Source organism: Neofelis nebulosa, chromosome 6 (assembly GCF_028018385.1).
Source record: "Neofelis nebulosa isolate mNeoNeb1 chromosome 6, mNeoNeb1.pri, whole genome shotgun sequence".
NCBI classification, from domain to species: Eukaryota; Metazoa; Chordata; class Mammalia; order Carnivora; family Felidae; genus Neofelis; species Neofelis nebulosa.
In genome coordinates this window covers 53,851,931-53,876,640 of record NC_080787.1, presented here as the reverse complement: position 1 = coordinate 53,876,640, position 24,710 = coordinate 53,851,931, and the positions used below count along the sequence as shown (strand labels likewise).

General features: G+C 42.9%; 2 protein-coding genes across 5 annotated transcripts in view; both read left to right on the top strand.

The window, feature by feature from the left end:
* The window catches only part of LOC131514348 (glutathione S-transferase A4-like), a 37,756-nt gene extending 20,008 nt beyond the window's left edge, over positions 1-17,748 (top strand). For 2 of the 3 annotated variants that reach the window (XM_058734245.1, XM_058734244.1), the window contains 2 exons: positions 1,488-1,619; positions 2,813-3,098. In XM_058734245.1, the coding sequence (XP_058590228.1) occupies positions 1,488-1,619; positions 2,813-2,932 (252 nt within the window). In that variant the 3' untranslated portion in view covers positions 2,933-3,098. Of the gene's footprint in view, positions 1-1,487; positions 1,620-2,812; positions 3,099-16,180; positions 16,234-17,722 lie in introns of those variants that run through there. The other variant, XM_058734246.1, reaches the window with a different exon arrangement.
* On the top strand, positions 16,216-23,285 carry LOC131514349 (glutathione S-transferase A2-like). 2 transcript variants are annotated; one of them, XM_058734248.1, is made up of 5 exons: positions 16,216-16,233; positions 17,723-17,742; positions 20,250-20,391; positions 21,936-22,067; positions 22,929-23,285. In XM_058734248.1, the coding sequence occupies exons 1-5, from the start codon at positions 16,231-16,233 to the stop codon at positions 23,052-23,054; spliced, it is 423 nt and encodes a 140-aa protein (XP_058590231.1). In that variant the 5' UTR covers positions 16,216-16,230; the 3' UTR covers positions 23,055-23,285. The 2 variants fall into 2 exon arrangements, with proteins under 2 accessions (XP_058590231.1, XP_058590230.1); XM_058734247.1 differs by lacking the exons at positions 16,216-16,233; positions 17,723-17,742 and adding an exon at positions 19,506-19,591.
* The last annotated feature ends 1,425 nt before the right edge of the window (positions 23,286-24,710 follow it).

Below are 24,710 nucleotides of genomic sequence, written 5' to 3'. Positions count from 1 at the left end.
TTTTTTTTTTCGGTCTGAAGAATCTCCCTCTTTTTTTTTTTTTTAATTTTTTAATTTTACTTAAATCCAAGTTAGTTAACAAGAATGTCCTTCTTTTTGAAAAGATTCTGGAAAATCCTCCACCAAATAATAGGGAAAATGGCTTCCTCCCTATTCTCTCTGTTCTGTCCTTCTGGGCTCCTCTTAGACTTAGGTTGGAGCTTCCTTCTATATTACATGTCTCTTAACCTCTCTCTCATATTTTCAGTATCTTTATTTCTGTGGGTTTCCTCAGATCTTTATGCCAAATTACTTATTTTTTTCAATTTCTCTATTGAATATTTTTATACCATTTATATTTTTCATTTAATAATATTTATTTCTTTTTCAAACCCATATGCTCTTTTTTTTTTTTCCACATGCCTTCCTCGCCCATTTTCTCTTGAACATTTTAAGCATTTTTAACTCCTTAAAGAGTCCACTCTTGAGGTACCTAGGTGGCTCAGTCAGTTGAACATCTGACTTCAGCTCAGGTCATGATCTCATGGTTCATGAGTTCGAGCCCTGCATTGGGCTCTGTGTTGACAGCTCAGAACCTGAAGCCCGCTTCAGATTCTGGGTCTCCCTCTCTCTCTGTTCCTCCCTTGCACTCTCTCTCTCTCAAAAATAAATAAAGATTAAACAAAAAATTTTAAGAGTCCACTCTTACATTTGGCTCTGTGACCCAAAATTCTTCTTTGTCAGTGTGCTGCCTCTGTCTTATAAAAGAGTTATCTCAAGTACAAATCATGTGCTTTGTAACTTGTGTCTGTGAGCTTGTCTTCTGCAGGAATCATTTTCCATATATTTGGCATATTTGATATATTCCATCAACTGTTTTTATGTTTGCCATGGCTGGAATACTCTAGAATTCACTGATTCTAGTCATTTTATTCATCCATACTAATACTTTATTTTTATTTATGTATCACAGGAAGAGATGTGGTGCCTGAATTTATCTTTGTTCCTTACCTATGGAATAAACCCATATTTTGTACATCTGCCACTCAAAGCTACACCTGAGGGATTTTTATATTCACTTTTCATTGGATAGTAAGAAGGCTCAGGTTTGGGCTTCTGATATCCCATTGATGATTTATTTCTACTTGTGGGATAGTAGCCAGATTCTAGTTAATCATGACCTTAGTGTCTCCCTATACTAGTGGGTTCAGTTTTACTTAACCAGCTCTAAGCTTATTAGAGAGAACTCCATTCTAACACTTTACTACCCCAAATAACTTGATAATCACTGACAATTTTCCAACAATATTGTGCCAATTTGCAGCAGGTTTAAGAGTGTTTAAGAGTTGGTTTTATCTGACCATTTCTAGCATTCTTGGAGATTATCAAGAAAAAGATTCTTTAGTACATATGATCTTTACAAAAGAGTCCCTGCTTTTATAAGTGTTTAGCCAGGCAAAATAATCTTTACTTTTATATGATATTCTTTGTCATCTTTCTTTCTGCAGATTTTGAATGACCACGGAGAGGATTTTCTCGTTGGCAACAAATTCAGTTGGGCAGACATACAACTGTTGGAAGCTATTTTAATGGTGGAAGAACTCGATGCTTCTGTTCTTTCTGACTTCCCTCTACTGAAGGTAGTGTATTAATATCCACACGAAGCCTAAGAAAAAGTGAATAGAAACAAAGACTAAAACAAAATGTATCTCCAGGTCATCTTAAACGAAGACTGCTTAAAAAAAATTTTTTTTAATGTTTATGTATTTTTGAGAGAGAGACAGAGGATGAGTAGGGGAGGGGCAGAGAGAGAGGGAGACACAGAATCGGAAGCAGGCTCTAGGCTCTGGCCTGTCAGCACAGAGCCTGATGCGGGGTTCAAATTCATGAGCTGTGAGATCATGACCTGGCCTGAACTCCGAGGCCTAACTGACTGAGCCACGCAGGGGCCCCAGGCATCCGATTCTTGATTTCAGCTCAGAGCATGATTTTGCAGTTCATGAGATCAAGCCTCACATCGGGCTCCATGCTGCCAACTGCTAATGCTTGGGATTCTCTCTCTCCCTCTCTTTTTTTGCCCCTCCCCTTTTTCCCCTTTAAACTAAACAGCACATTCTAGAGCTCTTTCCCTGTCAATACAGGGGTCTTCCTCTTCTTCTTATATATTATATCATTTTAAATTACTGAACTATATACTTTGTAGGGATGTACCATAGTTTATATAACCAGTTTTCTGTTCTTGGAAATATAGGTTATTTCTGACTTTTCACTGTGCTAACATTCTTATCATTATTTCTTCGCTCATACGTTATGTTATTTCTTTGCTCACCCTTATAAGAAATTCCTAGAACAGGAATCAGTAGGTCAAAGAGTATGAATTTTTTAGAGTTTTTAATATGAACCTCTTTGAGACAATGATTTTTTATTTTTTCAATTTTTGAGAGAGATAGTGTGTGTGTGGGGGGCAGAGAGAGAGAGGGACAGAGAGAATCTTAAGCAGGTTCCATGCCCAGCATGGGGCCCAACATGGAGGCTCCATCTCACGACCCTGGGTTCATGACCTGAGCCGAAATCAAGAGTCGGACACACTGACTGAGCCACACATGCACCTGAATGATTGTTTAACAAAACAGTTTATTCAGGCTAAACATACTAGCAATTGTATTACCATCCTGGGAACATCCAGCAAACAGGCCTTAAGAATTAATTCAGATTCAACACACTGAGCTCCATAAGCTGGCAGCCTAAGCACTCTCCTCCCATGACAAAGTTATGATTTTCTTAAAGGTTGTGGCTGCTATCGAGGCTTTCATTTTACTGGTTCTCATTTCAGGCATTTAAAGCAAGAATCAGCAACATCCCTACAATTAAGTTCCTGCAGCCTGGAAGTCCGAGGAAGCCGCCCCCAGATAGCCACTATGTGGAGGTAGTCAGGGGCATCCTGCAGTTCTGATGAAAGTAGGTCTTACAGTGGCAAACAGCCATGATCCAGTCGCAGGATCAGTACAGGCTGCTGCAAACTGAAGCAAACTATAGATTCTAGGAGTAAAGTGTCTGAAAAGAACAAAACCATACTACTAGGAACAGGAAACACTGATTAAATGCAATACGAAACCATTCTGATGTGTGAAATTTTTTTAAGCTTGTCGATTGTGGATGATGGTTACAACCTTTATGAAATCAGTGTTGTGTGTAAATAAATAGGAGGCAATATGGGGCGCCTGGATGTTTCAGTTGGTTGAGCATCCGACTTCGGCTCAGGTCATGATCTCGTAGTTCATGAGTTCAAGCCCTGCATCAGGCTCTGTGCTGACACCTCAGAGCCTAGAGCTTGCTTCTGAATCTGTGACTCCCTCTTTCTCTGCCCTTCTACTGCTCATACTCTGTCTCTAAAAAAATAAATAAATGTTAAAAAATGTTGTTGTTTTTTTTTTAAATAAGAGGCAGTGTGTATTTAGGGCAGCAGCCTACATAAGGCACTGTTCTCGCTGTCTGTACCAAGATCAGGACCACTGTTGGAAGAGTGAACAGAGATTTGGGGGCCAGGATCTCTCCAACACCCACACTGACGCTGAGTACTTGGGTTAGATAAAAAGTGGCAAATGACAAATCAGGAGTGACATGATGGCTGATGCTAGTGAATCCTAAGAGGAAGGATGGGGGACAGAGAATGTCCAGGGAACATCATTCTGTGGCCCCAAAAAGAACTTGGACAATTAGACAACCCTATTCCCCCTAACAGAGCCTCCTTAGTCTGGGTTTTGCTTTGCTGAAACAATTCCAAGTAACACTAAGATTAAGATGTGACCGATGAATATTTGTACAAACTGACCCAAAGATTCCCTGTCCTTGATAAACATGCTTTAAGTGTATCTACTGCATTCCCAAGTTGGGTAATTTGGAACTCAGCTCCACATCAGGACCCTGTTTGGTGGGGGATGGAGCAGCTGTCCAGGGTGATCTTACAGGCACGGTGGTGCTTTCCAATGGGTGGTCTGGAGCAGGGCTTCTGTCAATGCTTTGAGGTACATGACTCTACCAGCTCTAAACTGCTGCTGGGCCATCCTGCCCAAGCCACACACTTGATCAGCTTCTGAGTATGTATCCAGGTACATGTCCTTACTTGTGAAATGACTTAATGGCTCACTAGACTTCATGCCACCTGAAGGGCACCACAGGGCATCCCTACACTGTACCTCACCTCTCCATTTTACCTCCCCAACTCAGATGACAGATTGGTCAACAGAGTTATAACCACGTAGACCATTCAGCATCCTCCAGCCCAGCCTGTGTATGACCTGAGCTCTTGCTCCCAACGTAGTCAAATCCCAACCTGGGGATTCTCATTTAGCTAATTGCCCTGTCTCATTCCCCACTCTGGCAAGGCCATGGTCACTACCAGATGATGAATCAGAGTGGGAGAAAAGACTTCTCACAGGGAAACTCTGCCCTTCTCTCTGTGGGATGACTTTTTCCTCTGACCTCCGCCAAAGCCAAGAGTCTGACCTGACAGAAATTAAGTGAGGAAAGGAAACGAACTTATTTTTTCACGATTCAAAATGGTAAGCCAATCTCTTTTTGTTATAATCACATGGTCTTGGTAAATAATTCAAATAGTTTAGAAGGCTTACACAGTGAAAAATAAAATCCTCCCCTCCCTGGATTGTTCTTAAAAACAAGCACTTCCTGGGTCCTCACTCCCTGCCCTGATGTCTCCCTTGAGAACCAAGCACCATGTGGTTGAGTTCCCAAAGCCATAAGCCTGTGTTGCCCAGGGTCCTACTTCCTGGGTTATGAAAACAAACCCTAGGTCTGACCCCAACCCGCCACATTCTCCGAGCACACTCTAAAGGCAACTAACAAAGACACATCCAACCAGTGCCAGAGAATGATTCATTATAATATGTACAAGTTGCTGTCTTTCTTGTAATAGTCTTTATCTCTTCATCCTTCCCTATAGGGCTCTCTTTGGGCCAACTGCCTACCTACCCAAACTAGTAGAGGTAACTCTGGGTGTCCAAGGAAGTGAGCCTCAGAGAGTCTATAGCAGTCAGCAACATTCAAGGCCCCACTTCTCTTCCATCACTAGGGAGTCGTAGCTTTGGACAGAAAAAGATGGGCAAGTGAAGACAGTCAGCTCAGTATACCCGTAGAAAGGGAGGTATAAGGCTTCAAAGGTCCTTGGTCTTCTCTTCCAAAATATTCTGGGATGAAGACCCTCTAACCATCTTTCTTTGCCCATTTCAAAAGGTTAGCCCTCTGAAAGGTGAGAATTTCTTTCCTTGGTGACTATGAATCTGTCCTATTTCAGTTAAAGCCTATTTGCTTTGTTTGCTTAGACCTCAGCATACAAAGAATTAAAACCTGGGCAGTGACCCCATAATGACCCTTCCTAACTGGATGTTGATCATTAATCCTCCCTTTGGACTCCAGCTTGGACTTTGCAGCATGGGATTGCTGCATGAGTTTCTCTGATAGGTCCAGAGGGCAAAAAGACACAGCCAGAGATGGTTGTTTCCATTAGCTTGTAAAATTGGGAGAAAGGGTTTTTTTTTTGGTTTTTGGATTTTTTCATTTGGGCCAGGGGCATGTCAGAGGGTGTAGTTGTAGTTTTTAAGCAAAGAAGGAGGTTTATTAGCTCATACATCTGAAAGAACAAGTATGAATCCAGAGACTTTCAGACCATCAGGATTGCCCATATTTCGCTCTGTGTTGGTCTTAGGTTCTTCCGAGGTTCTGTGATTGGCTCATCCTCATCCCAGGTGGGCCCTGGGGCTGGCGATGCTGCAGCCACAGTGGAACCACAGGGAGGAGGCAAAGGAGGTTCCTTAAAGGAGTGGGCTGGTATTGCAAGGAGGAGAGGGGAGACATGCTGGGCAGACACACCCACAAAGGTTTACTATCTCCCCAGTCTACAGAGAGGGAAAGTGAGGTTCAGCAAGTCTGTTACCCCATACACAAGGCTCCCACTGTGTTGTGCTACCAGTAGGAATTACCATCCAGCTTTAGAGATGGGAAAAATTAGACCCACAGAGAGGAGGCAAATTCATTTAAGATCACAAGCTGATGAGTGGCTGAACTGTAGCCCAGACCATGGATCCATGGTCTTTTAAATAGACTGGCAGGAGCCTGGTTTTCATTTTGCGAGATTGAGGAGAGGTAGGAGATAGTCTTTCCTGATTGCTTAAGGAACGGCAGATTTGGACACAGTGTTCCCATGCCTCGCCCTCAGTAGCCATTACAATGCTGAGTCAGTAAATTGTACTTTCTGGTTCTTGTTTTTTTCCCATGGCCCTTTCCATCCAGTATCTATTGGACCCTCCCCAAAACCTTGCAAGGATAAAGCTTCTTTCTTTCAGATTGTAACACTACTGGAACTTGATGATTTTTTTAATTTTTTTATTTTAGAGAGAGACAGTGGATGAATGGGAGAGAGGGACAGAGGGAAGAGAGAGAATCTTAAGGAGCCTCCAACCTCATCATGGAGCCCAAAGTGAGGCTCGATCCCATGACCATGAGATCATGACCTGAGCTAAAATCAAGAGTCAGATGCTCAACCAACTGAGCCACCCAGGCAACCGATTCTTTCTTTCTTTCTTTCTTTCTTTCTTTCTTTCTTTCTTTCTTTCTTTCTTTCTTTCTTTCTTTCTTTCTTATTATTTTTGTAAAGCTTTTTATGGAAGTAAAGCAAACAGTGAAGGAGGCAAATCTTACATTTACAGCTCAATGTCCATTGTTTTTGTTCTTACAAATGTCACATTTCTGTATTTTAATAGGAAGCAGTGCTGAGGATACTGTATATGAAATGTTCAATGAGTTTTAGTTAGCGTATATAATCTTGCAAACATCACCTCACTCTAGTCATAGAATGCTCCTATTCCACAAAGTTTCTTTGTCCCAGTCAAAGGCTGCCCCCATTCCAGTGCCAGGCCATCCCTAATCTGCTTTCTGTCACAGCCCATTTGCTTCTCCAAGATAAAACTGGCATGAACCCCCAATGCCAAATGTAATAATCCTGGGTCATCTTCCTGTGGCTGTCTCTTCCTGCAGAAAGGTCCAGCAGACCTGCCCTTTTCAGTGAGAGGCTGTCCTACCCGAGTCAGTAGCTCCTTCTCTCAACAGTGAATGAAGTAAGGTAGTACAGACATCACTGGGCAAAGAGAGAATGTCAAGGTCCTGTGAGGAAACCTCAGACACTAAGTCAATTAAGGATGCTGAGGTGTAACCTCAAGGAAACAGGATTTAATGCAAAAGTGAGTTATAATTCACTTAGCAGTTTTATATAGCAGTGTGCATAGAACATGAATTCACACACTGTTCCAACACTTGAACATGACTATTCTGGGCCCCCTGGGCACAGAACTTCCCAATCTATGTGTCCTGGATGGGTTGCAGGAAGCCAGGAATTAATCAGCTCAGTCCTTGGGGCTGCTGGAGCCATGTGGTGGTTTACCTCCAGGGCTTACAAATACCACCATTTCTTCTCTCTACTGGTTTGTGAAAGGTTGGGAAATTGCCCTGGGGAGTGTAGGTGGTGGATTCTGAGTTCATCGTGTCATGAGTCAAACCGGCTCTCAACATCAACCCACTTTCCTACCTTGGGTTATGCTTTCATCAGAGCTTCGTTTACAGACTTCTTTTCCCCCCTCTGGGTGTGGGTGTGTTGGCCAGTTATCAGGAACATTCAAATCCTCCGGGCAATAATTTTCTTCTTACAAAGTAACAGGTATCTCTGGTTTGTATATATGTCTCCTGTGTGTGTTTTATTGTGGTAAAATATGCATAACATAAAATTTACCATTTTAACCATTTTTAAGTGTACATTTCAGTGGCACTAAGCACGTTTACATAGTTGTATAACCATCACCATTATCCATATCTAAAATTTTTCATCATCCCGGGGAGCCTGGGTGGCACAGTTGGTTAAGCATCTGACTCTTGATCTCAGCTCAGGTCCTGATCTCACAGTTTATGAGTTTGAGCCTTGCATCGGGGTCTGCTCTGACGGTGCAGAACCTGCTTGGGATTCTGTCTCTCCTTCTCTGTGCCCCTCCCCTGCTTGTGCTTTCTTCTTTCTTTCTCTCTCTCTCTCTCAGAATGAATAAATAAACATAAAAATAATTTAAAAAAAAAGAAAATTTTCATCATGCCAAACTGAAACTGTATACCCATTAAATAATAAATTCCTATCCCCCCTCCCTCCCCACCCCATCAGGCCAGCCCCTGTTAAACACTGTTCTATTTTCTGTCTCCATGAATTTGCCTACTCTAGGTACCTCAAATAAGTGGAGTCATACGATATTTGTCCTTTTGTGTTTGGTTTCAAGGTTCATCCATGTGTCAGAATTTCATTCTTTTAAAGGCTGTCTTGTGTATTTTTCATGAAAGGAAGTTTTCTCCTGTTGTATTACCTATGGAGGCACATTTACACGACTGTATTTTAGGACCTGAAGAGCTGATACACAGACCCTGGGCTCATGGAATCATACAAGACGCCGCCATCTTTGTCTGAGAAGCAGGCTGGGATCCTGTTCTTTCTGGCTTCTCTGGCCACAACACTCTTCCCCTCCACAACTAGTTCTCAGCTTTATGTAACCTCCCTCTGCACAATTTGTATGCTCTACCTCGTACTTAATTGTAAAAACTTTGTCCCTTCTAAGAGGAATTTCAGGTATCAGGAAACAGGTATGGATATATCAGGGATCAAAGGTCCTTCATAGTGAAACTACACAGCACAGAGATTGCTTTAGACAATTGTCATGAGTGAAAAGTAACATTTACTGGGCATTTTCTATGGACCAGGCTCTCTTCTATGTGCTTTACATTCATTATGTGATTTAATCCTTTAGACAACTTTTTAGGAGACATAGGATCATTTGAGATTGTACAGCGAGGAAACTGAGGCCCTGAGAAGCCAGAGAACCCAGGTTCCCAGAGACAGGACCAGGACTAGTGTGAAGAGCCAGGCCTGCCCATCCCAGGCCCAAGGTGCCTTCCTTTTCCAGGGTTGAGAGTAAATGATTATAAAATACAAGGCTTTAAAAAGATCCAGACCCTGGTTGGGGAGAGATTACTTCATCTTGTTTCCCTGCATGGCCTCTAATACCATCAAGGAATCCAGTCCTGCAGGGATACCCTTGCTCAGACAAGCCTTCTGGTGACAGCATTCTAACAAGCCAGGTCCACCAGGCCAGTGACCCCAGAAGGGGCCAGAGAGGCAATTCTATTTTGTTTTTCTGGTAGTGATGCTACCTAACTATGGGCATCCTGGGTGGTGGGTGTATGTGGCCCCATTGTCCCTGGTGGCATCCCCCAAGACCTGCCTGGTAGACTGAGGTTGGCTTCTTGTCTAGATTTCTAACTACCTGAGACAGCAGCCATTCGAGGAGGCAATTGACTTTCCTCTCTCATCTCCACTTTTTATTTTCTCTCCTCAGTGCTTTTAAATTCTCTTCCCATAACCTCTGCTATTTATACTGATGCAGTCATCATAATGGCTACTGTCTTTGAGTGCCTTCCTTGTGTCTAGCTGCATGCAAGGCAGTTTTTATCTGTTACTTAATCTTCAAAAACACCTTATATTGTCAGTCTCACTAGCAGGGGAAGGGCAGGGGCAGGAAGAACCGCCATTGTTATTAGACTGTGCATACCAGGGAAACCAGTCCAGTGGAAAGGGGTGTGTGGAGAACTCTCAGGTTCTACTTAAAGACGGATCACCTCTTCACAGGCCTGTAATGCATACCTAGAAGTAGCTGCTATTTCCCCAAAGTCTGAAGGCCCCTGTTGTCTCTTTACAACTGCAAAAGAATTCAAGAGTCTAGTTAATTTGATTGTTTTTCCTTTTGGGTCTTTGTGGCCAAATTAAAAACTATAATTTAGTTGTATTTCTTATTCCCAGAAGGCATCATAGAGAACAGCTTTATATAGTCATAAAGCATCTGGTCAAGTGTGAAAGAAGCAAACAAGAGTCAAGGGACTAGAAGAGATGCTGGAGTTAAATTGAATTGGATGATGCCTCCAGAGACAGGTCCCCTCGAATAGGCAGGCAGCCCCAGTCTCTTCTAGGGAATGGAATTGCAAAGTCTTTTTCTCATGTAAGATTATACCCTACCTGACCAATTTCCAAAATCAAATTTTCTGTTTAATCAGGACATCCACATCAACAAAAGCAAAAAGATTTGGAGAGTGTGTCCATCTATAGACTCTAAAGATAGATATTTATTCTCACAAATGAAATGAATTCAACAAAAATTAAAAACCAGCTGCTTTCTGCCTCTTACTTTGACATGGATGTGTGTGTGTGTGTGTGTGTGTGTGTGTGTGTGTGTGTGTGTTTATATGTGTGTGAATCCAGTGACAGATTTAGGCACAATGCCTGCACATAGCAGCCCCTTGATGCATTGCAGTTTTTCTCCTTCTTTCCAAACGTAGAAAGGAGAAGTAGAGATTTTTCTGATAACCCCAAAGCCAATATCTGTTTTTGAGTTTGCCAAATATGAGGTGGGAGGCCTTGGAATCCAGAACAGAGTTACACTCTGTAGCATCATCATTGCTGATGTTGGGTGGGGAAACCTCTCTGCTCCCAGATGCTGGCTCAGTCCTGGTACAGCTGGCTTCTTACCAGCCTCTCTGGGTCTGGCCCCACAATTGGTGCTGCTCCCTATGTCAAAAACAACGAAACTTTGAAAAGTGAGATTGTGGGAAAGGAGTTCCTTTGATTTGGAAAGATTAGACCCTCCTCATCTTTTGACAAAAATAACCCCTCAAAACCCCAAGGCCAGCCCAACCACTGTAGAAACCTTTCCATTGATAGAAAAGAGATAAAACCTCCAAGGTCAACAGTTCTTGTAGGTCTTTTGCCAAAAGTAAACAATTAAGCCCACAGCTGGACTGTAACAGCAGCAGAAAATAACAGACATACTCTAGACTGTTGTGTCTGAAGCAGAGATTCCGGTGGCACTTCAGTGGCTGTTCCCCAGTGCCTGTGTCCCCCATCCTAGTGTGGAAGGCTCCATCTGTAGAGGGCACTTGTGTCTGAACTCCTCGTTCAGCTTACATGGTTTACACTTCCTACTTAAAGTATGGAACCAGACTAGCACTATAGATAGCACCTGGAAACATGTTAGAAATGCAGAGTCTTGGGCCCTATCCAAGACCCACTAAATGAGAATCTGGATTTTAACCAGATCCTGGGTGATCTGTGTGCCCACTGAAGTTTTTTTTTAATGTTTTTTTATTTTTGAGAGACAGTGAGAGACAGAGTGTGAGCAGGGGAGGGGCAGAGAGAGAGGGAGGGAATCTGAAGCAGGCTGCAGGCTCTGAACTGTTAGCACAGAGCCTGATGCAGGGCTCGAATTCACGAGCTATGAGATCATGACCTGAGCTGAAGTTGGATGCTTAACCAACTGAGCCACCCAGTTGGCGCCCCTGCTCACTAAAGTTTTTGACATGGCCTTGTACTAATACTTGTCTTTCCAAACAAACACAGTCTTGGCTCCACATGTAGAATGCTATCCTTCCCAGGTGTGAGAATGTTCTATTTCCTTTCATCCCCTACTTGCTGTCTATACCATGGGTGTAATCAAACATTTACTTAATAAGAACAACCTCAAGGCCTTGTCTCCAACTCAAACCAGATACAAAAGGCATTCAGAAATAGGGTTGCTAATTTACCAAATAAAAATACAAGATGTCTAGTTACATTTGTGTTGCAGATAAGCAATGAATAGTTTTTTGGTATAAGTATGTTCCAAATGTTACATATGTCCTGTATTTTATCTGGCAACACTATGCAGGAGTCAGAGTACTAGGCTGCTCTGATGGTTTCCCACCTCCTCCTCCGCCTGCTTGAGGTTTCAGACCCTCAATTGCTTCCAGTGGTGGTGGCTTTGGTTCATGTTTTCAAGCCCCAGATCATGGTTTGCTTCTTTCTTTCCACTCTGGGTGAGAGGCACATGGTGAAAATAGCATTGACTTTGGCATCAGAAAGACCTGGGACTGGCTGTGCCAACCCCGTGACTAAGCAAGTTTTCTTTCTAAGCCTGTCTCCACAGAGAGAGTTTCCGGGACAGAATGCATCTGCTTGCCCAGCGTCCTTGGTTGGCTTTAGTTATCTCTTGATAACCAGAGCCTTGGCAGGCACGGCCCACCTGTCCTTGAGTCTCTACCCTTTTCCGGTATCAACTCCAGAGAATCAGATGTGAACAATTCCATGCAGACCTGGGCCATCCTCACGTGGCATCCATTACTGGGCTGCCGTGAATTCAGCTCTGATTGTGGCAGTTCCCAGGTTGCAAATTTAGGATGAGATCCTTTACTCAAGTTGCTTACAAGCAAAGTGTGGTAATCATATGGTTGGTATGGGCAGCTGTGGCAACTTATTTGAGAGGAAACAGTATTTAACCATCACCAATGGATGAGTTTTCATCATTTTTTGTTTGTTTATTTAGCGCTAGTGGGGGAGGGGCAGAGAGAGAGGGAGGGAGACAGAGAATCCCAAGCAGGCTCTGCCCTGGCAGCCCAGAGCCAGACACCGGGCTCAAACTCACAAACTGTGAGATCATGACCTGAGCCAAAACCAAGAGTCAGACGCTTAACCAACTGAGCCACCTAGGCACCCCTCATTTTGGTGGTATAAATTGCATGTCTAACAAAAACATGTTTGGGGTATTATAAATTCCATGCATTCCACAAACACCTCGTACTTTTTCTCCCTTTGCATTTCCACTTTTGTTTGCTCCTTGAAGCACTACTGTTGACATCACTAGAGGTCAGCAGAAGTAAGAAGGCACATTCTGTTCAAATGGTCTTTGCCTGTTGGTAGCTCAGTGAGAGGGGAAGTTGAATTTTTCTAAATGGCTGTATCCAAACAATAGTTATTTTTACTAGGTTTATTACACAAGCTGTATGTATATCTGAGATGGCTGAATAATCAAAAAGGTAAAGAAGTACCAATTTTATGAAGTGTGTTGCCTCTAAAGTTTAATAAGATTTTTTTTTCAATGTTTATTTATTTATTTTCACAGAGAGACAGAGTGAGTCAGGGGAGGGGCAGAGAGAGAATGAGAAAGAATCCCAGGTAGGCTCCAGCTGTGAGCACAGAGTCTGACTAACTGTGAGATCATGGCCTGAGCCAAAATCAAGAGTCAGATACTTCACCGACTGAGCCACCCAGGTGCCCTGAAAGTTCACTTGGATTTTAAAGTCAAATTAGCAGCAAGCCCTAGCCCCAATCATTACTGTTGCACATGCAGTGTAGGGGTCTCATCGCAGTTAAGGAAACAATATTTCACAATAATAAGAAAGAGGAGGTGGGATTTAAAAGTTACATCTGCTATGAGCACTGGGTAATATATGGAATTATTGAATTCTGTTTGTATACCTGAGACTAATAAAAAACTGCATGTTAACTAAAATTAAAATTAAAAAAAGATAAAAATTAAAAAAATTTTTTTTAATTAAAATTAACAAAATTAAAATTATATCTGCTGGCTTTTCCTCATTTAAGGTTTTGGTTGTGGTTTTTGGCTTTCAGCTGGCTGTATTTTTGTCCACACAGATATTTGTCTCCATAGGTTTGCATTACTCATCATTACCAACACACTCCTTCTGTGCCAGTAGGCCACTTTTACCCTCTGTGTAATTCCAGGCATGTTCTAAGGAGGGACAGAGGCCCTCTTCACAGTGCTTCAGACCTGGTGTGCAGAGATCCGATGGTTAATCTTAACCTAAAGCCATCTGGGCTTTAACAGAGGCGCAACTTGATTGTTGATGAGTTTCAAATGGTTTGTGTTCAAAGTAGAAGGCTGTAGCAGAGGGAAGATGTATTGAAATAAACACTCGCTTCATTGAAATGAATTTGGAATTTTTGTTCCTGTTGTAATATGAGCAGACAAGTTGAATTTTATTTTTTTATTTTTTTTATTTTTTAATTTTTTTTTTTTAATGTTTATTTATTTTTGAGACAGAGAGAGACAGAGCATGAACGGGGGAGGGTCACAGAGAGAGAGGGAGACACAGAATCGGAAACAGGCTCCAGGCTCTGAGCTGTCAGCACAGAGCCCGATGCGGGGCTCGAACTCACAGACCGTGAGATTGTGACCTGAGCCGAAGTCGGACGCTTAACCGACTGAGCCACCCAGGCGCCCCGACAAGTTGAATTTTAAACATAATGGGAAAAAGTGATCAAATGAGGCCATTGTTTGCTTTTGCCTTAGTATATGTCTCTAAAAGTGTTGGATAAAAGTCTCCTTCATGGTAATTTGATGGCTTCCATGGTCATTTTTGTAGCTTTCCTTCTGTACTAAACTTCTACATTTCTGGAGATGGCCAAACATTGAAATCAGAGATTCCAGTGACCACCTGTCAGATTCCAGGCGTGTTGAACATGATCCAAAACCTTCAGAACCTGACTGAACCAAATTTTCCTAAGGAATTTGTTTCTTCCCTGTAGACTAAGTCTGGACTGTCCTAGACCCACACTGTATATACTGCACAGTCTTTCCATCTGCTGACTGGAGCTCTTTCCTGGAAGCACTTTTAGATTCGAAGAATGCACTCACCTAGTCCAAAGGAAACAGGGATCACCTGGTCCAGGCTTTCATCCATTTTATGGATGTGAAAACAAAGACCCAGAGAGATTAAGAGATTTGCTCTATTGAGAGCAACACCAAGTTACCAAGTGATAAAGAGGGAAGCTGATATCCCCAAGAGCTAATCTGTATACAGAGCCAATGTTTTTATGGCTGGTGGAGTCCTCTTTGTAAGGTTGCTCCACTGTGTGGGTTCATTGGCCAGCAGCATTTCCATCAGGGAGCTTCTTAGAATGCTATTGATTGATTGACTGACTGCCAAAATACATATAACATAAACTTTACTATCTTACTGATTTCTGAGTGTACAGTTGAGTGGCATTAAGCATATTCACATTGTTGTGTAACCATCACCAGCTTTCATCTGCAGAACTCCTTTTAATCTTGCAAAACTGAACCTCTGTACCTGTGAAACAACTCTCCATCCTCCTCTCCCCCACCCTGAGCAACCACTGTCTCTCTGAATTTGGCTACCCTAGGCATCTCATGTAAATGGAATCATACAGTACCTGCCTTTTTTGGTGTCTGGCTTCTTTCATTTAGCATAATGTCCTCAAGGTTCATCCATGCTGTAGCATGTGTCAGAATCTCCTTCTTTTTTGAGGCTAGACGATATTCTATTGGGTGTGCACAGAATATTTTGTTTGTCCACTCATCTCTGAGTGAACATTGGGTGCTTCCACCTGTTGGCTGTTGTGAATACTGTTCCTATAAACGTGGGTGTACAAGTAGTTCTTCAAGACCCTGCTTTCAATTCTTTTGAGTATATACCCAGAGGTGGAAAGGCTGGGTAGAAGTGCAAATTCCTGGACTCCATCTGAGCCAACTAAATGAGAATCTCGCCTCAAGGAGGCCCAGGATCTGTGCTTCTACAAGTTCTCCAGGTGATCCTTTTGTCTTTCTTTCTTTCTTTCTTTCTTTCTTTCTTTCTTTCTTTCTTTCTTTCTTTCTTTCTTTCTTTCTTTCTTTCTTTCTTTCTTTCTTTCTTTCTTTCCTTCCTTCCCTCCTTCCTTCCTTCCTTCCTTCCTTCCTTCCTTCCTTCCTTCCTTCCTTCCTTCCTTCCTTCTCTCTCTCTCTCTCTCTCTCTCTCTCTTTCTTTCTTTCTTTCTTTCTTTAAATATAAAATGGAATGTAGTGATATAAATGGCCGCAGAGGCCCCTGGTGGCATCATCTGAGTTGGTCATGGCTCCCAGTGGCATAGCCCACACTGGGGCACACGCAATGTCCTGTCTGTCTCATGTGGTGAGACTGGCTTTTCTGAGATATTAAACTCATAACTAGAAGGACTCCTCAGTTCCTTCCCTCCAAAATGACATCCCCCTTCCCAGTCACAACCTAATCATTGCCAATGACAACCCCATTGCCAAGGGGGTGGAGGTCAATTGAACCGACAAGAATAAGCTGTTACGTGCTGCAGCCCATGCTGTTGTCTTGATGGGTCTAATCTAAATTTCCAAATGGCCATGATCATGCTCCTCTGCATTCCTGGCCACACTCAGAAATCTTACCTTCTCCATAGTATGTACCAGACAGCGCCATTCAGGTTTCAAAGTTCTATAATGTTATGGAATGAAATAACAAGAACTCATTTACTGTTTCTGCTTTCCAGTCCAAAGAGAAATTTATAGAAACTCCAAGAAGACTTGGGTAACTTAAAGAATGGTAAGACCAGGTATCTAATTCCTCGGATGAGGGGATCAGGTAGAAGTCATAAGTTAGGGTTTGAACACCTACTTGTGAGTGTGGTGGGAGCTGGGGGTGGTGGAATGGAAGATGAGTGGCTCCAAGGTAAGGGGTGGGGCTCCTTGGGCAGATCTTCCACCTCACTCAAGCCTGGGTGGGCTTGAACTCTGAGTGTTTGCTAAAGGAACTATCCCCACCCCCCTACCCACCCCCCACCATGTCCTGTGAATGCCCTCCCCTTGCACTCTCCAGCTTTTCTGCCCCCAAGTGAGCTGAGTTCAGGATCCCACATAGCCTGCCCATGCAAAGACTCTCAAACACATGCAGTAGAATGAAAAGAGTAGAAATAGGCCAGCAGTTATGTGAGTTCTTTTCTCTGGTGGGTTATTGCAAGCTAATATCCTATCAAATAATGCAGATTTTGAAGAGCAGGGAAAGGAACCCCTCCATAGAACTCTCTTTCAAAACTCATTTAAGTGCTATGAACGCCATGAGCCTTGTTTATGAGCTCCAAGCCTGTCATTCAAAAGGCCAATACTCAAGAGGTGGGTTTTGATTGGAAAGGAATATGAGCTTTATTCAGGAGGCTGGACACATGGGGAGAAGCAGACTCTTGTCCAAAAGCCGACTCCAAGGCTTCCAAAGGAATTTTTCAGGGGGGTCAGGGTAGTTAATCAGTAAAGGGAATGCAGCGGTCTGCAACATTTCTCGATTATGCACAGACTTGATGCCAGCTGTAAATGTCATCTCACTGCTCAGAGTTGTGTGAGCGGGTCTAGTTCCTGTTTCATAATACGCAGGAGTGCTCTTCTTTCTGCAGAGGAGGGTAAGGTCTACAGATACACAAAGGGAGGTTAGTAAAATCATTTGTATGACCTAAAAAATAAAAATATTTTGCTGAAAAAAAAAATTGCTGTGTTAATCAGAAAGCCAAGGCATCTTCAAACAAACCCACTGGCTTCTGCAGCCTGGGAAAGGTCTGATCCCTCACTCCTCAAGGCCTGTGGCCAGTCTGTCACAGATCCAGGGACTTAGGTCAGCAAGGAAGGAGTGTATTCACTCGAAGCAAGTTAACCTTTAGGACGGGCTGGAGTGCTGTTGCAGACTTACTTGGGAACTTCCCATCTGAAATGACATCTGGTTGGCAGCCTTGTAGCCCTCTTCCAACATCTTCCTAAAGTCTCCATGAAGATAAATTGTCACAAAATTATGTGGGACTTCTCATGGACCTGGATGAGAAATCAAAAGATAAATGAAATAATAGGGTAAAGAGTAAAAGACTTGAGAGGAAAAACAAGGACTCTAGGAACCTAAAAATAAAATGCCATTCTGTTAAAGTGTTAGCAGGTCATTTTAGTGTCATTTTTAAAAAAATCTCTAGTCATTTCCACAAACTTTTTTTTTCGTCCAAAAAGAGTATAATCCATAAAACATTTAACTCTGCTTTTTTTTTTCTTTTTTTCAAAAGATGGAAGTCTGTAAGTTCCAGTAAGTGCCAATGGTCGAGATCGATGGAATGAAGATGGTACAGACCAGAGCTATTCTCTCTCTTTTTTTTTTTAACATTTATTTATTTTTGAGACAGAGAGACAGAGCATGAACAGGGGAGGGGCAGAGAGAGAGGGAGACACAGAATCGGAAACAGGCTCCAGGCTCTGAGCCGTCAGCCCAGAGCCCGACGCGGGGCTCGAACTCACGGACTGCGAGATCGTGACCTGAGCCGAAGTCGGACGCTCAACCGACCAAGCCACCCAGGCGCCCCAGAGACCAGAGCTGTTCTCAACGACATTGCCACCAAATATGACCTCTGAGGGAAAGACATAAAAGAGAGAGCCCTGTTTGGTACATTTTCTGGGTTTTCAGCAACAGTTAAGAGGAACAATCTAGTTCCTTCCCTGAATGAACAAGACTGTGCTCACAGGTTTTATGGCCAACAGCAGTAGAGGCCTTGGTGGTATAACTGAGGTCTAGCACAGGAGAGACCTACCAGGGAGAGGAAATAGTAAACTTGGCGTGGGCTCAAGTGAGGGTGGTTATATAAGGGGTTGTGTCTACAGGTACAGCAGAATGACAGAGGTTTCCAGAACTGATGAACTATGAAACCAAGAGGATGGTGCAACATGACTCATGTACTCAGGCCTTAGGAGCTGAAGATAGCCAACAACTAGAGACAAGTGACAAGTGTCTGAGTGTCTAGAGAATCAGGCTCGAGAAAGGAAGGATCCAAAGGAGGATCCTTTGGATTCTCAAGTTTCAGAAATTACAAATTAAGAAATTACAAGTTTCAGAAATTACAGAAATTATAATGGCTAGGACCCTAACTTATCAGCCAGTTACACGAACTGGCCATTTGACAAAAGTTAGCAGAGTCTGGTCCTCAAGGTGCCACGGTTACTTTGAACACTTTGATATAGGACTGAAGCAGCCAGATTTAGTCAATATGCTGTCTGGGCAATCTCCTGTCTGTTGTGATGGGACCACATGATTGAAATTTAAATCTTGTAAAGGACTCTCAGCAAGTACACAAAAATTACACATAGTTGTCATATTTCAGCAATTCTGCTGCATATGCACCCAGGAGAATTTAAAAACATATTCACACAAGAACTTGTTCACAAACATTTATAGCAGCACTGTTCTTAGTAGTCACAAAGGTGAAATAAATAAAATGTCTATCAGCGATGGATGGATGAGCAAAAGGTGGAATATCCATACAATGGAATATTATTTAACCACGAAGAAAATAAATTACTGATGCCTGCTGCAACAAGGATGAGCTTTGAAAACATACCATATGAAAGAAACCAGACACAAAGGCCACATATTGTATGATTTCAATTGTATTAAATGTCCAGATGTTTAAATCAACAGAAACAGAAAGTAGTTGAGTGGTTGCCTGGGGCTGGAGGGATGAGATTATGGCGTGTGGCTGTCACGGGCACAGAATTGTTTTTGGGGTGATAAAAATGTTCTGGAATTAGAATGTGTTGATGGTTTCATAATGTACTAAAAACTACAAAAATACATTGTAAAGGGTGACAATTATGTGAATATATTTCAGCAGAACCGAATTTTATAAGTAAAGATTTTATAAGCAGAACCGGTATTTTTATAAGTAAGATAGAAAAGCCAGTTTGAAACAAAAGAAAAAGAGATCCCTTATAATATGCACTGGTTGAAACTGTATTAAGAATTTCACCATTTCAGGGGATATTTTAGGTGAAGACTTGAGAAATGCAAACAAGGCCAGAGTTGGGCAACTGCATATGGACGGAGTGTGGAACCATGTGCTGTGGGAAATAATTGGAAAACCTGCTGACGTTGGGCACATAAACAGGTCTGTGTGGTGTAACAGGATGAGAGAGGAAGGGAACATGACTGAGATGGCTGTTCCAGAGACTCTCTCTGGAGATCACTTAGGGGGCAGGTCATAGCCACATAGAGTCACACTCCATTTGTGCACAGAATAAGCCATGGCAGAGGTGACAGACCCTAGGTATGGTCCTAATGGGTATTTGCAGGATTTCACTGATTTGTCTGTGACTCTGTCCCTCTATTTGGTCATGAGTGTAATGACAATTTTAGACATGTATATGTACCTTGATGGCTTATTCCAGGATGAAAATGGTCAAATCAAATAAAAATCAGAGCTGAATGACTGGCATATAAAAATGAATCCAGGGGTGCCTGGGTGGCTCAGTCGGTTAAGCATCTGACTTCAGCTCAGGTCATGATCTCGCAGTCATGATCAAGCCCCACATTGGGCTCTCTGCTGTCATCACAGAACCTGCTTGAGATCCTTTCTCCCACCTCTCTCTGCCCCTCTTCCACTTGTTCTCTCTCTCTCTCTCTTTCCCAAAAATAAATAAACATTAAAAAATTGAATCCAGTGGAGCTGATATACTTTGCTACCTCCTGATGCCTGTTCTTATATGTTTTTCAACTCTAAAAACAAGGCAGAAGGCATTTGACAATTTGGTAATTTTGTCTTTCAGGATAGATATGTACACAGAAGGTATGGCAGATTTGAATGAAATGATCCTCGTTTTGCCTCTGTGTCCACCTGATCAGAAAGAGGCCAAGATTGCCCAGATCAAAGAGAAAGTAACAGATCGTTATCTCCCCGTGTTTGAAAAAGTAAGTGGACAGTCATTGAGCACTTTGGGTGCTGGACATAGAGGACAAAGAAAGACAGTGGCTGGCATTCCTTGAACCTTTACCTTCACTTCCAATGAGCCTTCCTGAATACTGACGCAGCACCCTGACTCTCAAGGCATTTCATAAAAACTGACTGTGAGGAAGAATTGCACCAGTGATACCTAAGTTTTAATTTTCCAACAAGACTTCAACTTACCAGGAACCAATCGAGAATTCTCTATTTGGCAGACTTTCATGGTCATAGTTAGAGCCTGGGCTGCTGAAGGCTCTGAGAGCCACACTGGACATTGGAGTAGGTCCTGCAGACAGAGCACCACATAGGGGCTTTGATCCAAGAGGACCACAGTGAGAGCAATGCATCAGGAGATACTGTGGCAACATGCGTAGGGAGATAGGGAGACATGAGACCAGCTGCCCTTCGGGAGAAAGTGGCAGTGTCTTGGGGGTGGACAGATGAGGTGTATCTAGTCAGAGATGAGGGCAGTGTGATGAAGAGGAAGATACAGATGGAGAGATGTTAGGGAGAAAAGAATTGACCTACTCGAAGGCATGGCTCTCACACTTCAGAGGACAGCCATGCAAACTAAGGAAATAAGGTTCCATCATTATAGACAGTGCTTATCTCAGTTAATGTTTCTCCTTGGATGTAAGAGGAGAATGTTTCAAGATCCAAACTACCTGAAATCATGCTAAATGGAAACTATGGGCTGGGGCACCCGGGTGACTCAGTTGGTTAAGCATCCCACTCTTGATTTCAGCCCAGGTCCTGATCTCACAGTTGGTGAGACTGAGCTCTGTGCTGACAGCCCAGGGCCTGCTTGGGATTCTCTCTCTCCCTCTCTTTCTGCCCCTGCCCCCACTCGTGCACGTTCTCTCTCTCTCTCTCTCTCAAAGTAAGTAAATAAACTTAAAAAAATACTCTCTTTCCTGACTTTTGTGGTGCTGAGAGTTGGGGCGCATTCACATGACAAAGACCTGAACAGTCATCCCACTTGAGCAAGCCTATACTTTGAAATCAAAGCGCCCTATGGTAAGTTAAATGCAAAACATATGTTACCATATGGCATTTGAAGTGGTCTTATATTCTTTGCATAACAATTATCCATGTTTCTATATGTGTACATAGTGTGAAAGGGTATTTACCCAAAGTGCCTTAAGCCGGTGATGCCGTGGGGTTTTCTCTTCACGTTATCATTTGCATATTATTGGGATGTTTTAATAAATTTTGTGAATTTCCCCAACATTTTATTAGGAAAAGTTGCATACATCAGAATAGTTGAAAGGGATACACAGGAGCACACGTTTCAGGGAAACGGTAGCTGGGGCTTCAGCTGAGGAGCAGGGAAAGAACAGCAGAGACCTGCTGTCACACTGAGTCAGAGCGCAGCGAAGAGGGTCTGCAGCCAACACCCCCTCAGTGAGGCAGCAGAGGTGAGGAGGTTGGGTTGGAGAGTGCGGGGAGGGGCAGAGGGACCCAGCCTGACCATGCCTGTGCTCATGATGTAATTCCTCAAACCTGCCAGGTGTTAAAGAGCCACGGACAGGACTACCTTGTTGGCAACAGGCTGAGCAGGGCTGACATTCACCTGGTTGAACTTCTGTACTATGTGGAAGAGCTTGACCCCAGCCTTATGGCCAACTTCCCTCTGCTGAAGGTAATCTCTCTCACAGCCTTCAGGAGGGAAGGCTCGCATCTCCCCCTCTAGAATCTAACATTTACATTTGGGTCCCATCGTTGCCCAGGACTTGGCCGTCCCCACGTCTCCAACATTAATTACCTCCCGGGTGCTGGTCGAGGCATGCAGAGAATCTTGTCATGCCCAGAACATTTGAGGTGGATGCTTCCCCAAGAAGAACACTATGTCTTTACCATGAGAAGGACCCAGGGCTCGGCATCCGTCTCCCCATCCCCATTGCTCTGTGGCATTTGTCCTTGGTTTCTCTGGGATTTCCCTTATCCACCTGTGTCCTTCTCTTTCCTTCCTGTGCCTGTCTGAGGAGGTTTCCTACCCTCTGATTTCTTCCCTCCGCACCTGCTCCTAAGGGCAGACATCATGTTCCCCTGGGCAGTCTCCCTCTCTCAGTCCCTCTCTCAGTGGGATGCCTGGTTTTGGCCAGTCTCATGGTTCAGCTTTCTATATTTTCTGTCTCTCGTCCAGGGCAATTTTCCTACATTTTCATTGTCTGTTTGGAGACTTGATGTGTGTGGATTCTGACAGACACAATCCTCTTCCCCGTATTGCACAAAAGCCATGAAGCTACAGGATTTCGTGTAGGGAAGAAGAAACTGAATAGAAACTGAATAGAGCCTGAAAGAAAGACATCTTTGGGGAAAATGGGATCGAGCTGTCTTTTCTTCCTCCCATCTTCGTGTCTCGCTGGCTGTGTATTTCCCAACCTCACACTGGTGCTGATGGAGGGCACTCAGCTGGTCCTTGTCTAGGAGGGTCTCTGGCTTGTGCCAGGGATGGGGCTGGCCCTGGCTCTGTCTGAGGCTGTGCCCTTGTGTATTGCAGGCCCTGAAGACCAGAATTAGCAATCTCCTTCCCGTGAAGAAGTTTCTGCAGCCTGGCAGCCAGAGGAAGCCTCCTATCAGTGAGGAAGATTTAGAAAAAGCAAGGAAGATTTTCAGGATTAAATGAAGCGGGCATGGATGGCCAGCACTTGCATCTGGGGCTTCCAACAATGACATGTGTTACCTGATGTAAGATGCTGATGATTGTGAGGCTAGTAAAGTTTTCAAAAGTATATAATTTCATGTACTATGAAGATTTGCAAAGCAATTTATTTTGTTTTTACCAAATATCAAATCATGATCAGCCCCTAGGACATCTCTTGGACTTAAAAATAAATAAAGGGAGAAAAAAATTTAATGGATTCTTTGATGTATTAAAAAATTGTCATAACAGCTATCATATACCTTGTCCAAAAGATTGAAGTAGAAAGTTTCATGTGGCCTATATTTAGTAACACAAAAAATGCTCTTTTTTTTCCTTTGTATTTGCTGTATTTCTTTAAAAAAAATTTTTTTTTTAGTGTTCATTTATTTTTGAGAGAGAGACAGAATGCTAGCAGAGGAGGGGCAGAGAGAGGGAGACACAAGATCCAAAGCAGGCTCCAGGGTCTGAGTTGTCAGCACAGACCCCAATGTGGGACTGGAACCCATGGACTGCAGACCATGAGATCATGACCAGAACCGAAGTTAGATGCTTAACTGACTGAACCACCCGGGCACCCCAAAACTGTTTACATTTTAGAGATAATGTACTAAATGTTTGATAGATGGAGTGATACACTGTCTAGGGTTTTCTTCACAATACTCCCATGATATTGGGGGGCAGTAGATGGGAGTATACAGTGGTTTTTTATGGTTGCTCTAAGAAAGTACTACAGAGGGAAGGCTTAAAACAACAGAACTCACACTTTGGGAGGCCAGAAGTCTAGAGTCAAGATGGTGGCTGGGCTGCTCTTCCTCCAGCAGCTCCTGGGGAGAATCCTTCCCTGCCTCTTCCAGCTTCTGGTGGCTTTTTGCACTCCTTGCCTTTCTTGACTCATGGCCACATCGTCTGCATCTCTGCCTCCATCTTTGTACCACCTCACCTTGTGTGTATCTGTATTTTTTCTTATGTTATAAGGACATGTGTTATTGGGTTTAGGATCCACTTAGATCATCCATGATGATCTCATCTCAAGTTCCTTAACTTAATGACATCCACAAAGACCTCTTCTCCAAATAAGATCACATTCACAGGTTCCAGAGATTTGGACACAGACCTATCTTTTTAGGAGGCCGGTATACCACCCATTACAGGGTGTTGATGAAAAAAGATTGTTGGCAGTTGCTGAAGCAGGGGGATGAGTACATCGGGATTTATTACTCTGTTTTCTCTACTTTTGCATTTGCTAGAAATTTTCCATTTAATTATTTTAAAACAGCATATTATTTATTGAGCTCTACATGCCAATATGTGTCCGATGCTGTGCCAGGCAATGGGGCCTTGACTGAAAACAAGATGAAGACTCTTTTCCAAGAGTTCGTAGTCCATGGAGGAAACTGATAGTAAACATATAATGTCAAAATACTGTTAGAAAGAACATAATTGGATAAATACAGTAGCTTTAGGTAGAGTATTCCAAACTGAACAAATAGTAAGTGCAAAGGCCCAGAGGCTAGGAAGGCTGGTTGGAGTGTGACAGTGAGAAAAAAGCATACGAACTAGATTTCTAGATTTAGCAGAAAAAATTCAGGATACCAGTTAAATGTGAGTTTCAAGTAAACAATAATTCTTTAGTGTTAA